The following is a 13,099-nucleotide window of genomic DNA, read 5'->3' as shown; positions in this document are numbered from 1 at the left end:
TTCCAGGCCGGGCTGCTGCTCAGAGGGGGAGCGTGCGTGGCTCGATGACCCCCATCAATCTGCCACGAGCCAGAGTGTGACAATAGCATTATCATACCAATACACCATTCAGCTTTAGCCAATCAGGGCGCAGCGCTTTCACTGCGCCGCACGAGCTGCAGGGTATAAAAGAGGGAGGCTGCAGGACTGAAAGCACTCTGCTGCTTTTCGGATTTACTCTCCGACCAAACTCTCTTAAGCTCTCCCCTTGCGGAATATCTTCATCATCTTCATCATGACTCTTGAGGAGGTTCTGATCCAGAAACCCACCGAACGTGCTCAGTGCACCGGCCAAGCCCTGGAGGAGGTCCTGGTGTCTGCTAAAGACAACGACTCCATCACCGTCGGTGTCTACGAGTGCGCAAAAGTTATGAATCTGTAAGTATGAGACTCTCAGCTGAAAGATTTCAGCTTGCTACATTTTTCTCAATCATATCAGGCAGTGTGGATACTCTTTGGATGAAATCTCATGAGCCTTTTGTCTTTGTTTTATCTCCACAGTGACCCGGACAGTGTGTCTTTTTGCGTCCTGGCTATGGATGAGGAGTTCGAGTGTGACATCGCTCTGCAGATCCACTTCACCCTCATCCAGTCCTTCTGCTTTGACAACGACATCAGCATCGTCAGAGTGAGCGACATGCAGCGTCTGGCTGAGATTGTCGGCGACAAGGCAGAGCAGCTAGAAGACGCCCACTGCGTCCTCATCACGGTATGTAGAGCTCAGCTGACGAGATTCTATTCTATTCGGTCATTCCTGAAGTCTGTGTGTGATGCTTTTGGAAAGAACCATGTAACTAAAGCTTCTTTCCTCTCCCTGTCTGAACAGAACCCAGCTGACGGGTCTTGGGAGGACCCTGCTCTGGAGAAGCTGCACCTGTTCTGTGAGGAGAGCCGCCGTCTGAACGACTGGGTTCCCGAGATCAGCCTCCCCGAGCGCTGATCTGGGCCTCGGCTCCTCTCTTGCTCAGATGCTGTGAAGCTTCTTATCTGGAAATACTCATCCTGATGAACAGGATGACCCTGTTTCTGCTCATCCCTGGATACTCCTGAGGAGGATTCCCGTCCAGGCAGCACGGCGCCGGCCCGAGGGGCCCCCCGTGAACCGTCGCCTCTTGTCCCGTCCATGCCAAGATGACTCTCATTCTTTATGTGAATGAGGTCAGGTATGCCACAAGAGCGACACATCGACCCTCATTCTTTGTGCGGATGAGGTTTGGAGAGGAAGGAGAAGCGAATTCTGCGTCCTGTGGTTCCACAGAGCAAATGTCGCATCTTGAAGCACGCGCAGCAGGAGAAGAAGCGGTGCTGAGAAAGAGGCGCTCTTAAAAAGGGACTTTTTAAAGACGTCCTCTTTGCTGAGCAACACGACAACAGTTGCAATCAGCGGAAATGTTTCCCACTTTCCAGAATTGTCTTAATTCTCTAAAGGTTTCACTTTAGAAATTTAACAATGACAAAAAAAAAATATTCTTTAAAAAGTATTGGAAATAAATACAATCTAAAGGTTTCACTTTAGATGTTTAACGACGAAAATATTCTAAAACATAAAAAAAAGTCTATTGTCTTTCACCTTAGAAAATGGCTAAATTACGTTAATGTTTAAAATGCTGAGAATTTGAAAGATTTTCTTATAGATTTCCAACATGTACTGAAGACACAAATGTTAAAGAATTGAAATATTTGTCTCAAGATGTTGTGATCCTGTTTGAAAACGTTGGAAACAAAATCATTTATGGCATCACAGCAGTTTCACGTGAGCAACTGTTGGAAACTGTAAGTGGAAAATGTTGAATAAAACACAAAAAAAAGTCAGATTTCTGTCGTGGTGTTTTCACTTTCTCTGTGCTTCAGAGGTGTGTATTGTGTGTGTTTGGGTGGAGGGGGTGGTGGTGAGGGGCAGACAGGAGGGAGGGTGGTTATGAAACTAACAAAAGTTTGAAACTCAGCAGATTTGCATGGAAGGCGCTAAGGCCTGTCATCTGCTCCACGTTGCCCCTGCACTATTAAAACAACCTGCGGTCCCTCCTCCAGCAGACCTCATCTGCATGTGTATGGCGCAGCGCACAATAGCGGAGCTCTGGGCCTGTCAGCTCCAGCGGTCCGCACAGAGCGCCTATTGTCTGGACTGCAGATGTCTCCGCAGCCACGCCGCGCCATCTGCCGCTTCCTGAAGGTGGGGGTCGGGCAGGGCCGGGAGGAGCGGGGGGTTAGTCAGCTTTCAGTGCCAAAGAGGGCAGCCGGGTTGGGTCCTGCCGGTTTGGGCCGGTTGTGGAGACGGAGAGGGGTCCTGAGTATCATCTGGTGTCCTGCCAGCTGCCGTCCCGACTATTATTTACTCGCACGCACTTAGTGAAACTTTGGTAAACAGGCCACAAAGACGCGAGATGAGCTCTGTTTGGGTGCAGCAGCAGCCACCTGCTCCGTCTCAACAATGAAATCTGCGTGACGCATCATTTTTTCAACACTTTATTTAGTTTTTCATTGACAATAGGAATCTTTTCAAGAGAGCTTTAAGTGTTTTTTTTTTTACAGCTTTCCCTTTAACAAACTTACAATCACTAAAGCTCCTCTGTGCACTCACACGGATCGAAGAGCAGACATAAGGTGCACAAATAGATTTTGCATCAAAGTTCTACTTGAGACAGACAGAAAATGAAGCTTTAAGTAATGCAGCTTCTTTGTTTTATATCTTTGTAAACTGTTATTTATTTATTTATGTTTTTGGCTCTGGGAACTCGGAAGAAGAATTTGTGACTATTTTCTAAATCTGAGAGGTCCCAAGGTGGAAAAAAGTTACCCAAATGACTGAATGCATTTTTCCTAACTTTTCTCTAATCTTTCACATCTTCAGAGCTCTAAAACCCGTCAGATCAAATCATTTGCGAAGGGATAAAAACACTCTTAAGTTGAATATAAGTGGATGATGTCACAACTTTTAGTTTCATTTCATCAGGCACTTTTACATATACCTTAAGCTATCCCCATAAAGTTGCACTGGAGGGAGTGAAACAAATGTATCAAAAGCTACAGACTGCCAAAAAGTATTTCTCAGTAAAAACTACAAGAAGCAACGTGTTTGTATAAAAGAAGTCTGTATAAAAACTGCTGTCAAGTCTGTTATGAAAGCACACACAATTTGGAGGTGTGTCTGAGGCCCCTGTAGGCCCGGAGCCCCTCCCTCTTGGGGTCCCTGACCATCCCTCGGACCACTGGGGGACAGTCGTAGCCCCTCCTCTTCTGGGCTCGGTGCAGCAGGATTCGATAAACCCCGGTGATGGGGCTGCGGCTGTCTTTGAGCGGGTTGTTCCGGAGGTGGTCCGCGGTAAAGCCGAGCTCCTCCAGCGAGCTCCTGACCTCCTCCTCCTCCTCCAGGTCCTCACGCTCCATGTCCAGCAGGCTCTGCAGAGGGCTCCCTGGTTCAGGGGGCACCAACGACCAGGGAAACTCCACAGGTAAGAGCCAATCGCATCCCAGCATCTGGTCAACGGCGTAACGCTCAGCAGGGACCCCCTTCAAGATACCCTTGATAAGCCTCTGGCAGGGGCCGGGCACCCAGGGAGGGACGGTGTAGGCCCCTTCAATGATGCTGCGCCTCAGCTTCCCCATGGTCTCAGCGCGGAATGGCATGGTTCCGGTCACCATGAAGAAAAGGAGGACCCCCATGGCCCAGACGTCCACTGGGGGGCCCAGATAGCACTCATCCCTGAAGAGCTCCGGGGCGGCGTAGGGCGGCGAGCCGCAGAAGGTGTCGAGGCTGTCGTTCCGATTTGAAACCCGCGTGCTGAATCCAAAGTCTGCCACCTTCACGCACCCGCTGCTGGTGAACAGAACGTTCTCTGCCTTCAGGTCCCGGTGGATGATGTTGATGTTGTGCTGTGCAGAAAAAGACAAGATGGTTAGTTATTTCTAAATATTCCATAAATCTGAGACGACAGAATTTCTGTGGGACTTTTAAAATGATCATTTTCAAAAGCTGTGAAACTCAGGAAATTTTTTTTAGTCCTTTTTTTTTTTTTTGTCATCAAAAGCTGCCGCTGTCTAGGCCTGGTGTGCCCCAAAAATGCCTGTTTTTAATGTGACTTATTAGGATAAATGAATGCAATTGCATGACAGCAAAAACAAACCAAAAAATGGAGCTCAGAAGTGTTTTGATATAACTAACCATGTATTTGATGGCAGAGAGGATCTGGGCAAAGGTGATCTTGCTGGTGTTGTCGGACAGCTTTCCTTCGTTGCAGATCTTGTTGTGGAGGTCTCCTCCTCCTGCGTACTCCAGCACCAGGTAGAGGCGGCTCGGCGTCTCCACCACCTCGTACAGATGGACCACGTTGGGGTGCTGGAGACACTCCATGCTGCTGATCTCCCTGGAGAGCAGACGCTGGGCCTGACTGTCTAACCTGGTCTTGTCCAGGACCTTCAGTGCCACTTTGTCTATGAGGAGGACAGATGAAAGGACATGGAGACAATCTGGCCGTCAACAAGGAATCGTGGTAAAATGACACCACTACAAAACATTAGCTGGTTCAAGTTTATACTTCAAACTGTTTCATTTTGTCGTAAACTGGATTGTTGGTGAGACAATGGAAGTAGTTTGAAGACCACAGAAGATTATTAATCATCAACAGCTGTGATAATTCCTTAATCACTGAAGTCATTTATTAAGCAAAATCCCAAACAATCTGTGGTTTCAGCTTCTCAAATGTGAGAAATTCCTCTGTTTACATCACAGTTAATTAAATAACTTCGGGTTTTGGAGTGTTGGTTGGACAAAACAAGACACTTGAAAACATTAACTTGGAATCTGGAAACTTGTAAAGGGCTGTTTCACTATTTTCTAATGTTTAAGAGATGATTGGCACATCAATGGATAATGAAAATTCAGGTGAGTTACGACTGCATTACTTTCGTAATGCACTCATGCATTTCATGTCAAGTACACATACAATGCTCATGAGAGAACAGAGAGTGCATAAACAATGTGTTGCACATTGATGAATGAAATGAAGCAAGCTCTATAGCTTTCAGGCCTGGGTAGGGTCTGGTTCTCCAAACTTGCAGCATCTGTCAGGTTCAATAATGTCTAGCCTCCAGAAAATGTTTTTGGGCTGAGCTTGTCACTCAGTTTTAGATTTGTGAGGGCGCACTGATTACAGTGAAGGAAATGGGACTCTATAACAGAGACACGAGGGCCACACAGTTACAGGTGCTTTGTTGTCACAGTCAGACAGCATGTACACCTACCTTTAGTCAAAGCATGGAAAGCCAGTTTGACCCTGGAGAAGGTCCCACAGCCAATCTCCCCGCGGACCTTGTAGAAGCCCACCCTGCGACCTATGATCAGCTCCTTGATAGTATGCTCGTCCTTGCACATGTCGGTGGTGAGCTTCTGCAGAGGGGTGAGGCGCAGCGAAGCATCGGCCTCCTCATCCTCGGGGCCAACATCAGAGCTGTCCGTCAGGCTGTAGATACTGTGGCGAAGCTTGGTGCTCGTCACCTGGTACTGGCCTCCAGGCATTTCTGCAGCAGGCTGGAGATGAGGTCATCTTCAAACATAATGATAATGTAATTAAGCCTCGGCCAGCTCATGGTTTTTACAAGCAGTTTTATACATATATATATATATATATATATATATACATAAATATATATATAAACACACACACACACACACACATTCTTTCACTGAAATTGCTAGTAGGATGTTAAAAACACCATATAGTGCTTCACTTGGTAAAAAGAATCCAAACATCTGTACATTTATCAGTAACTACACAACTCAAAATGGTGTTAAAAGTATAGCATAGAAATATTTCACACACTATTCTACAATTCCATACACTCCAGTGCTTCACTGAAACCATATTTAGATTTTCAGACTACACCAATGTCAAACACAAAGTCTCAGATGTCTTATGCAACATTTCGTACCATATTACTGTAATTTTACTCTTCAATTTCAAACAACAAACAATTCTCATATGGCTGCAATACAAGATCAAGAATACAAAAAGATTAGAGACAATAAGATTCTTTTCTTACCAAGTTTCCTAATTGCTGCTCTGCATCAAAACACAGCTATAGAATCCATTGAAAGCAGCATCACAAAAATAAATGCTTGTGTTGGTCCAGTGGGACCAAGAAAAAAGAATTTTCTTCACTTGCATGCTGAATTTTGTGCCAAAATCAATGCAGAAAGTCGTCTCCTACTGAGAACAGTGCTGGCATAGTCTCCTTCTCCGTGCTCTCTAACTGTACACTGATGGCCTAGAACAGGGGAGGGGAGGGGGCGCATGTGTTTGAGCCATCAGTCCAGTGGACAGACAGCATGGGTTTCCCTGGCCACACCCCATCGCAGCTCACCTCTACCTCACTGAGGGACGAAGGATTAAGGTGGTGTCATGAACTCTAATCCTGTTTTAGTTTAGGTCTGTCCCAATCCCTTCAAATGACTAACATCAGTTCAGGGCAGCAAAAAATGAGTCCAGAAAGGACGCAATAGATGCTACATGTGCACATGTGCTTGTACCTACATCATATATATGTAACCAGAGTGCTTTGCTTTGCAGGTTCAGCAGAGCACACTTCTAACAGCTGTGTTGTGCAGCTAAGGTTGATCTCCTCACCTCTGTGAAGATGAATGTTATGCAATGGTATTACGCAATGTTCCCATAGAGATTAGCTTTCTGTCCCCCTTTAGATGCTGGCTGAGCAGCACAGATAAAGAGATTACAAAGCATGAGGTTAACACTTCACCGGGCTGATCGTCTTCATTCAGGTGTTTTGTCCCTGTGAGGAGCAGTGGAGGGACGACAGGGGGAAACAACAGTCACACCACATCAGCATTTTTAAGAGCACATTCAAGTCTGCTGTCTTCTATGTGATGCAAGTGTAGTTCAGGTATTACGACCTGATCGGTACAACGTTTACATCACCACAGATGTATTGGTAGACCTTCAGGTCTGGATCTTGGTATTGAGCTCAAATTAGTAAGGCAGGAGTAATGCTCAGGGGGATTTTAAGTCCAGAATGACTATATTAATACTGACGTTCTCACTGAACAATTCACTGTGATAGTAAAGTTGATCAATAGAAAGACACAGACTCTTACTTAATTATTCAGGTAAATGGAAAAGTTTTAGCCTCCTGAGAAAAGCAGATCTCTACAGACTTTTGCTTTCCTAAACATCAATAATGGGAATCCTTGAACAAATTATAGAAGGTGGACTTCAGGAGATACATGGTTTCAAAATGACTGAAAAGACAACTAGAACATGTTCAAAGTCGAATACATAAGATTGACTACAAGGAATCTGAAAAATAGAAGACATTCGTTGAACGATTTCCTTTTTTCTGAATGAAATGAATGCTATCTGATTCACTCTGAAGTGCGCCTAAGCCTCCCCTCCCTCCCTTGCTCCCATGCAGGCGTCTGATTGGATTAAACCTTAGACAGGAATACAGCCTGTGTTTAACCCTCGGCGCTCTGCACATTAGTCACCTGCAAGCAGGGCGGTGAAACTGCAGATCGAATCAAATGTGACTATGCACAAAAAGCATCGCTGTTTAACACAAACAAACAAACAAAAAAACATCTGTGAAATAACTCAACAGCTCTGAGGAATTCAGATGTCAGGACTTTGCACACAGCTGACAGGTCAACAGCTTTTTAGCCTCTAAACAAATTAGATCCTTCGCTTCCTCTGACGGCTATCATTGAGGCCACAGGCACGCTGGTTCTCTTCCAGCTCTTTGATTCTCTGACGCAGGGCCACAAGCTCCTTGTTTTTCTCCTCCTGGAAGAACTGCAGCTTCTGAGGATACACACGAACAGTTAATCCACACACACACACACACACACACACTAGAAAGAAGCAATATAAACAAGACATACAAGATATTTCTCAGAAAAGCTGACAGTGATGTCCCACAAAAACACCACCCACTAGTTAGAAACTGGTTATTCACTGATTCTTGTGAATGGCTGCACCAGATAAATGACAGTCTGCTGTGTGCTTTCCACTGTATTTAGTGACTGCTAACCTCACTCTTTCTAGGGTTGGAACTAATTATTACTTTCACTATCATTTATCATCTCTGAAGTTATTATTAGTCTGGAGTTTCTGGCAAGTTTTGTCAGCACACTCAACAAACATATGTTTGTTTGTGTATGTTTCTAGCTAGCTACAGCTTGTCTCTGCACAGTCACCATATTGGCTGTTTGGGGTGAGTTAATACAGACAGCAAAAACACTACTGTGGTTGAATTAGTGAGAATCACGAAAGGTGAAAATGATGTCTGAATGCCTATTAAAGCTATCTCTCTCAAACGTTTGTCTGTCAGACAAATAACAAAGCTGATGGGGCATGCTGGGAAGTAGCCTGATGCTACTTAGAAGGTGGGGACTAACAAGATGAGACATCTAGGTCAAATCTAATACAGTTTGCTCTGCTCTCAGCTGAGCTTTGCATGCCAAGGACACAGACTGACAAACACAAACCATCTTGCACCAAGTCTTTGAGTTAGAGATTCATTACCCCTTAAATTTGGAATTTACCTTGTCAGTTAACCTCTATAATGAAACAGAGAGGACGTAAAAGGTTTTGTGTGGGCTGCTCACCCTCTTGAAAACACTCTGTGGAATGAGGCTGGAGCTGTGTTGCCGCTGCTGCTGTTGTTGGCTCCACTGAGCTGTGCTCTGAACTCTGGCTAACTTCGCACCAAACTGCCAAAACACACAGAGCAAAACACTTACAATCTTGCAGAGAATCTGAAACTGGCCACTCGAGACCAAAGCAGAGTTGCACTTAATCTTGACAATCTTTCTCAAAACCTCTGCTCATTTCACAAAGCTCAAAACTGACATGAACTGTGTCATGTTGTCCACACATGAAACCAGATTTCAACTGTTCCCTCCTCTAGATAGCACTCTTGAACATCCGTCAGTGCCCTCAATTAGCTGCAGTCACACTTGTTCCCACTGACAGGTTGCTTATAGATATCATTCATCTACTGCAGGTTAAAAAAAATCAGCTGATAAATATCAACAAACCAATAATCTGTCTATTCCTGTGAAAACCAGATTATTATCAGGGATGCACATAACCTTTTTAGTCAGGTACTCAGGTGAGATGGTGGAGATGGTGTTTGGTATTCACCTGATACATACTACAGCATGGTCTTAATGATCACAATGTTCATCACTGTCCTCAGTGTCTCTCTTACTGCTCTTCACTTCAGCTTCCTGCATGGTAGATGATGAAGATGCACCTCCCAGTCGCTGTTTGAGCCTCAGATTAGCTGTCTCCATTCTCGGGTCAACAGCTGGCTTTGAGTCACATGTCTCTGTAGTCGTCTTTGACAGGTGAATGTGCATCAGGGCTGAGAGACGAGTGCGTGACAGACGAGATCTGGACTTGGTTTTTATTGTGCTGAGATGTGAGAATCCCCTCTCACATGCAGCACTGCTCAAAGGCAGTGGAAGAGACGGTTTAACCACCTTGTTGACGCTGCAGTAACAGTCTGGATCGCTTGGATTTACTGCTTGGATCAAGTCACACTCAGAGGATGCTGCAGAGTGTTTTCCTGCTTGCTTTAAGTGCATCCATCCTCTCACAGTGGAGTCTCTGTAGTTGCAGGGTGCATTTTGTGATGTCCTTGAATCCATCAAAGAGCAGCCCCCAAAATTCAACACACTGCAACTTTGCTCTTAAGCCCCCACTGATAGTTTGTGCAATGCTCTGCATTATCTGTGTCCCCCTTCACATTAACATGCACGTCTTCAATGAAATTCATTCTCAACACAGAAACACATGGGCTGTGCCTGTTTAGCTTATGAAATGCTAAGTGAAAAACATTTGGATGTCCTGTAACAGGAGTTTACTTCACTGGGTCAAATGTATTGACAAGAGACACGTGTAGACTGTGTACTGATGATGACCAATGACAGCTGCTGACGTTTTCTTCTTCTGTTTAGTTTTATGGTGGCTGACATCTGTAAGTGTTGACTTATTACTATCTGCTGAACAGTAACATGGTTAATCAGAGAAATAACGCCAGCTGCAATGCTGGACGTGAAATGTAGCTTTTAATTTACCTCCATCTGTAACTTTAGGAGCTCGCTCTGCCTCTCCCTCTCCTGGTCCTTCAGCCTCTTCTTCATCTCCTCCAGCTCGAGGTCCTTCTCTTCCAGCAGCTTCTTTACTTCAGTATCTTTAGCTTCCACTGTTAGGAAATAAACCAACAGCATGCCCCAGCCAAATACAGATTAACCTTTAACATACTTGTTTTTTTTTTCTCCATTTTCTCTCATTCAGCTTCTGTTCTGCTGCTTTTCTCTGCTGCTGCTGGCTGATAAAGACAAACCTTTCAGGAGTTATTGTTATGAAACATCTTATCACATCAACACTGTCACTGTGTCAGTGTATGGAGGGTTTGTGAGGTCTTACACTTATTGAGACCCTGCCTGTGGGTATCTTCCACCTCTCTCCTGCACTGCAGCCTGACAGTCTCTAGCTCCCTCTTGTGTCTCTCTGCTTTTGCTCTCATTTCACTGACTAGCTGCTGAACCACAGCCTCTCCATCCTGAGACAACACACAGGCCACACACACCCCATCAGTGACAGACATGAGAGTTGAAATTACTACTGAACAAACATTTGGGATTGCACCGATGAGCTTTAAAATATTGGTAAGAATGGAGAGAATCAACTGGTCATGATGATGTTAAATTGAAGATTTGAGGTAAAGTTACAATGGAGATAAACCTTAAAAATTCACCTCAACATTACACTGTGTACGCCTTTCAATTAAACTTCTTGATTCACTGCTGTAGTCCCTTTATTAACCGCTAAATGCTGTCAGTGTCCACTCCTGACTCAGTTCTTACCTCTGCTGTCCTCTCACTTTGTTGTTTCAGGTCAGCCATATCATTCTTCAGTCTCTCATTCTCCACTACAACACGAACAGTTTCAGAATAGTCATATGATGGAAATCCTTTCAAAGAATATCATCTGTAAATCGACTATACATACTTAAAGCACAGTGGTGCTTTGGGGTTATTCACTATTTTGGATGCCAAATATCAGTGTCATACTAAATGGATATCACACAGAAAATAAAATTTTCACTTTGTAGTAACACTACTAAATATGGAACCATTTATTTGCTGTACACCACCCTGTGCATATTTCTTCATGCCTGAATATTTTAAATATCCAGGAATTTTGTTATGTCATTCAGAGAAAATGTGTCCAGTGGATTATTCCTGTTACCTCTGAGGTTGCATTGCTCCTGCAGAGTCTGCTGTAGTTTGTTCACAGAGACAAGAAGACTGTCTCTCTCTGCAACAAACAGATCGATAGAATTAGTGACTTTTCATGGTTTGTTTCATAGTTGTGCCACACACATACAAGTTCCAGTATAAAACAACTCAGTGAGGGACATAAGGTTTCTAAACCACTGAGATGTGTCTGATCTATTGTTGTGAAAAGCACTGACTGTAGGATTTTATCTTTTTTTTTGGAAGTAGCAATTTAAAACAATTTGGAGTTCACTATCTTCTGTAAATACTGCATCATAGATGAGTTTTTTTGATAAGTTTTGGGAACTTGTTATACAATTCTGTGTCTGTATTATGTGTTTCTTAATCTTTAAGAATCATACATACTGAACAGGCTCCTTTTTTAACTAATTCTGTGATCTTCTCCCTGACGTCGACCATTGTTCTATAAGCTCGTTGGCTGTTTTAATTGTGTACTTTTCTAACGCAGGATGGGGCTGTTGAGCAGAGAGTGAAAATCTGTGAATATACCTTGTGTTCAGGTCTTCAATGTGACCTTTTCCTGTGAGTGCTTTTTTATACTTATATCTTAAATAATCTAAACTTTAAAAATAATTATTTAATTTTGTTTTCATCACAGAAATGAATTTAATGTTGAGATACTGGCCAACTGTATATTTTAGAAAAGTTTTCTTAAACCTCTTCAAAATCAAGAAGCCCTCATTACCACCCATGAAGATTTAGTGACCCCTAGTGGCACCACAGTGATCTTAATTTTTTTTTAGAAAAACAAACACTGTAGTAAAAAAAAAAAATAAAATAACTGCTCCAGCTTTGAAACGAAAGTCAAAAACTCACCCTCAATCAGAATTTTCTCCTTGGTCAGATAGAATTTCTTGAGTCTGTTGGCATCCTCCAACATGATCTCCAACATGTGGTTTTTGCCATTAACCTCCGTAATTTTCTGTTTGACAAAAGCAAACGCCAGTGGAAATCCTCTAAACTTCTGACTTCAAACTTTTCTTTACTCCACAATGTCCCCACAAGCAGGTATATGGGTTAAGTTACTAATGCACAACTAATGTACACAGTGTATTACTGGGCACTATGATTTTGACTATGATTCCATAGATACCAAAGAGTATCATTTCAGCTTGAGTTCAGTGGGATAAAATCTAAATTATTATCTATCTATGGAGAAAACAGAAACTTACTACAGAAAAACATTGTTACTGTACGATAGAATGTAGAGGAAAAACAACAACAAGCAACAAATGGACAGAATTAGCTACTTTCTTAAGAATAAGGTTTGTCAAATTATGACCATAACCCTGCAGGGCACCCTGTAATTTTCTAGCAATGTGATATTCTCTAATTTTTTCCTCATACTTCTGTTTAGTCTAGCTAATAAAGCAGCAAAGACAGAGAAACAGACAATAAATCAAATGGCAGAGACGTCCATAATTAGCCATCAGTGACTTTGCTAACGCTATCTTACCTGTTCTAGTTGAATAAACGTGTCCATAAACGTGTCAAGATTAACACAGTTCGACATCTTACTACTCTAAGGACGACCAGACGAATGTAATAAGTAGTAGCATCGGATTACTGTGTCGGTTTCATTAGAACTTCACTGACGTTAAACGCCATCAACAGAAATCCTCCTGTCACGCTTTAGCTACTAGCAACGAAGTTCAGGCTATGTTGCTAAAGCTAGCTGCTAACTGCGCGCGCTGGTGGACGGCCGCGCTAACAGTGTGTGTCAGGCTCGTGCACAGAGAA

At 43.5% G+C, this 13,099-nt stretch overlaps 3 protein-coding genes across 3 annotated transcripts; 1 reads left to right on the top strand and 2 right to left on the bottom strand.

The window, feature by feature from the left end:
- The first annotated feature begins 194 nt into the window (after positions 1–194).
- On the top strand, positions 195–1,829 carry LOC143337998 (growth arrest and DNA damage-inducible protein GADD45 gamma-like). Its single transcript, XM_076758067.1, has 3 exons — positions 195–417; positions 541–748; positions 866–1,829. The coding sequence occupies exons 1-3, from the start codon at positions 275–277 to the stop codon at positions 977–979; spliced, it is 465 nt and encodes a 154-aa protein (XP_076614182.1). The 5' UTR covers positions 195–274; the 3' UTR covers positions 980–1,829.
- A 724-nt stretch (positions 1,830–2,553) lies between these two features.
- Positions 2,554–6,311, bottom strand: nim1kb (NIM1 serine/threonine protein kinase). Its single transcript, XM_076758416.1, has 4 exons — positions 6,079–6,311; positions 5,281–5,582; positions 4,202–4,470; positions 2,554–3,912 (listed from the first exon to the last, which is right to left on the bottom strand). The coding sequence occupies exons 2-4, from the start codon at positions 5,552–5,554 to the stop codon at positions 3,157–3,159; spliced, it is 1,299 nt and encodes a 432-aa protein (XP_076614531.1). The 5' UTR covers positions 5,555–5,582; positions 6,079–6,311; the 3' UTR covers positions 2,554–3,156.
- Positions 6,312–7,721: 1,410 nt separating this feature from the next.
- Positions 7,722–12,872, bottom strand: ccdc152 (coiled-coil domain containing 152). The gene is made up of 8 exons (XM_076758712.1): positions 12,816–12,872; positions 12,176–12,281; positions 11,310–11,378; positions 10,925–10,989; positions 10,485–10,620; positions 10,133–10,260; positions 8,657–8,761; positions 7,722–7,850 (listed from the first exon to the last, which is right to left on the bottom strand). Exons 1-8 carry the CDS (start codon positions 12,870–12,872, stop codon positions 7,722–7,724), a joined length of 795 nt encoding a protein of 264 aa, XP_076614827.1.
- Between the last annotated feature and the right edge of the window lie 227 nt (positions 12,873–13,099).

This window comes from Chaetodon auriga, chromosome 19, assembly GCF_051107435.1.
Source record: "Chaetodon auriga isolate fChaAug3 chromosome 19, fChaAug3.hap1, whole genome shotgun sequence".
NCBI lineage: Eukaryota > Metazoa > Chordata > Actinopteri > Chaetodontiformes > Chaetodontidae > Chaetodon > Chaetodon auriga.
This window is presented reverse-complemented; position numbering and strand designations above follow the sequence as displayed.

Excerpts from the sequence above, each read along its gene's own strand:
- LOC143337998 (XM_076758067.1), top strand. The coding sequence starts at position 275 with ATGACTCTTGAGGAGGTTCTGATCCAGAAACCCACCGAACGTGCTCAG. Across the intron at positions 418-540 it reads TGCGCAAAAGTTATGAATCT|TGACCCGGACAGTGTGTCTT; the intron begins GTAAGTATGAGA and ends TTATCTCCACAG. Across the intron at positions 749-865 it reads CCCACTGCGTCCTCATCACG|AACCCAGCTGACGGGTCTTG; the intron begins GTATGTAGAGCT and ends CTGTCTGAACAG.
- nim1kb (XM_076758416.1), bottom strand. The coding sequence starts at position 5,554 with ATGCCTGGAGGCCAGTACCAGGTGACGAGCACCAAGCTTCGCCACAGT. Across the intron at positions 4,471-5,280 it reads TTTCCATGCTTTGACTAAAG|ACAAAGTGGCACTGAAGGTC; the intron begins GTAGGTGTACAT and ends TCCTCCTCATAG. Across the intron at positions 3,913-4,201 it reads TCTCTGCCATCAAATACATG|CACAACATCAACATCATCCA; the intron begins GTTAGTTATATC and ends TTTTCTGCACAG.
- ccdc152 (XM_076758712.1), bottom strand. The coding sequence starts at position 12,872 with ATGTCGAACTGTGTTAATCTTGACACGTTTATGGACACGTTTATTCAA. Across the intron at positions 11,379-12,175 it reads GGAGAAAATTCTGATTGAGG|AGAGAGACAGTCTTCTTGTC; the intron begins GTGAGTTTTTGA and ends TGTTTGTTGCAG. Across the intron at positions 10,621-10,924 it reads AAAGTGAGAGGACAGCAGAG|GATGGAGAGGCTGTGGTTCA; the intron begins GTAAGAACTGAG and ends GTGTTGTCTCAG.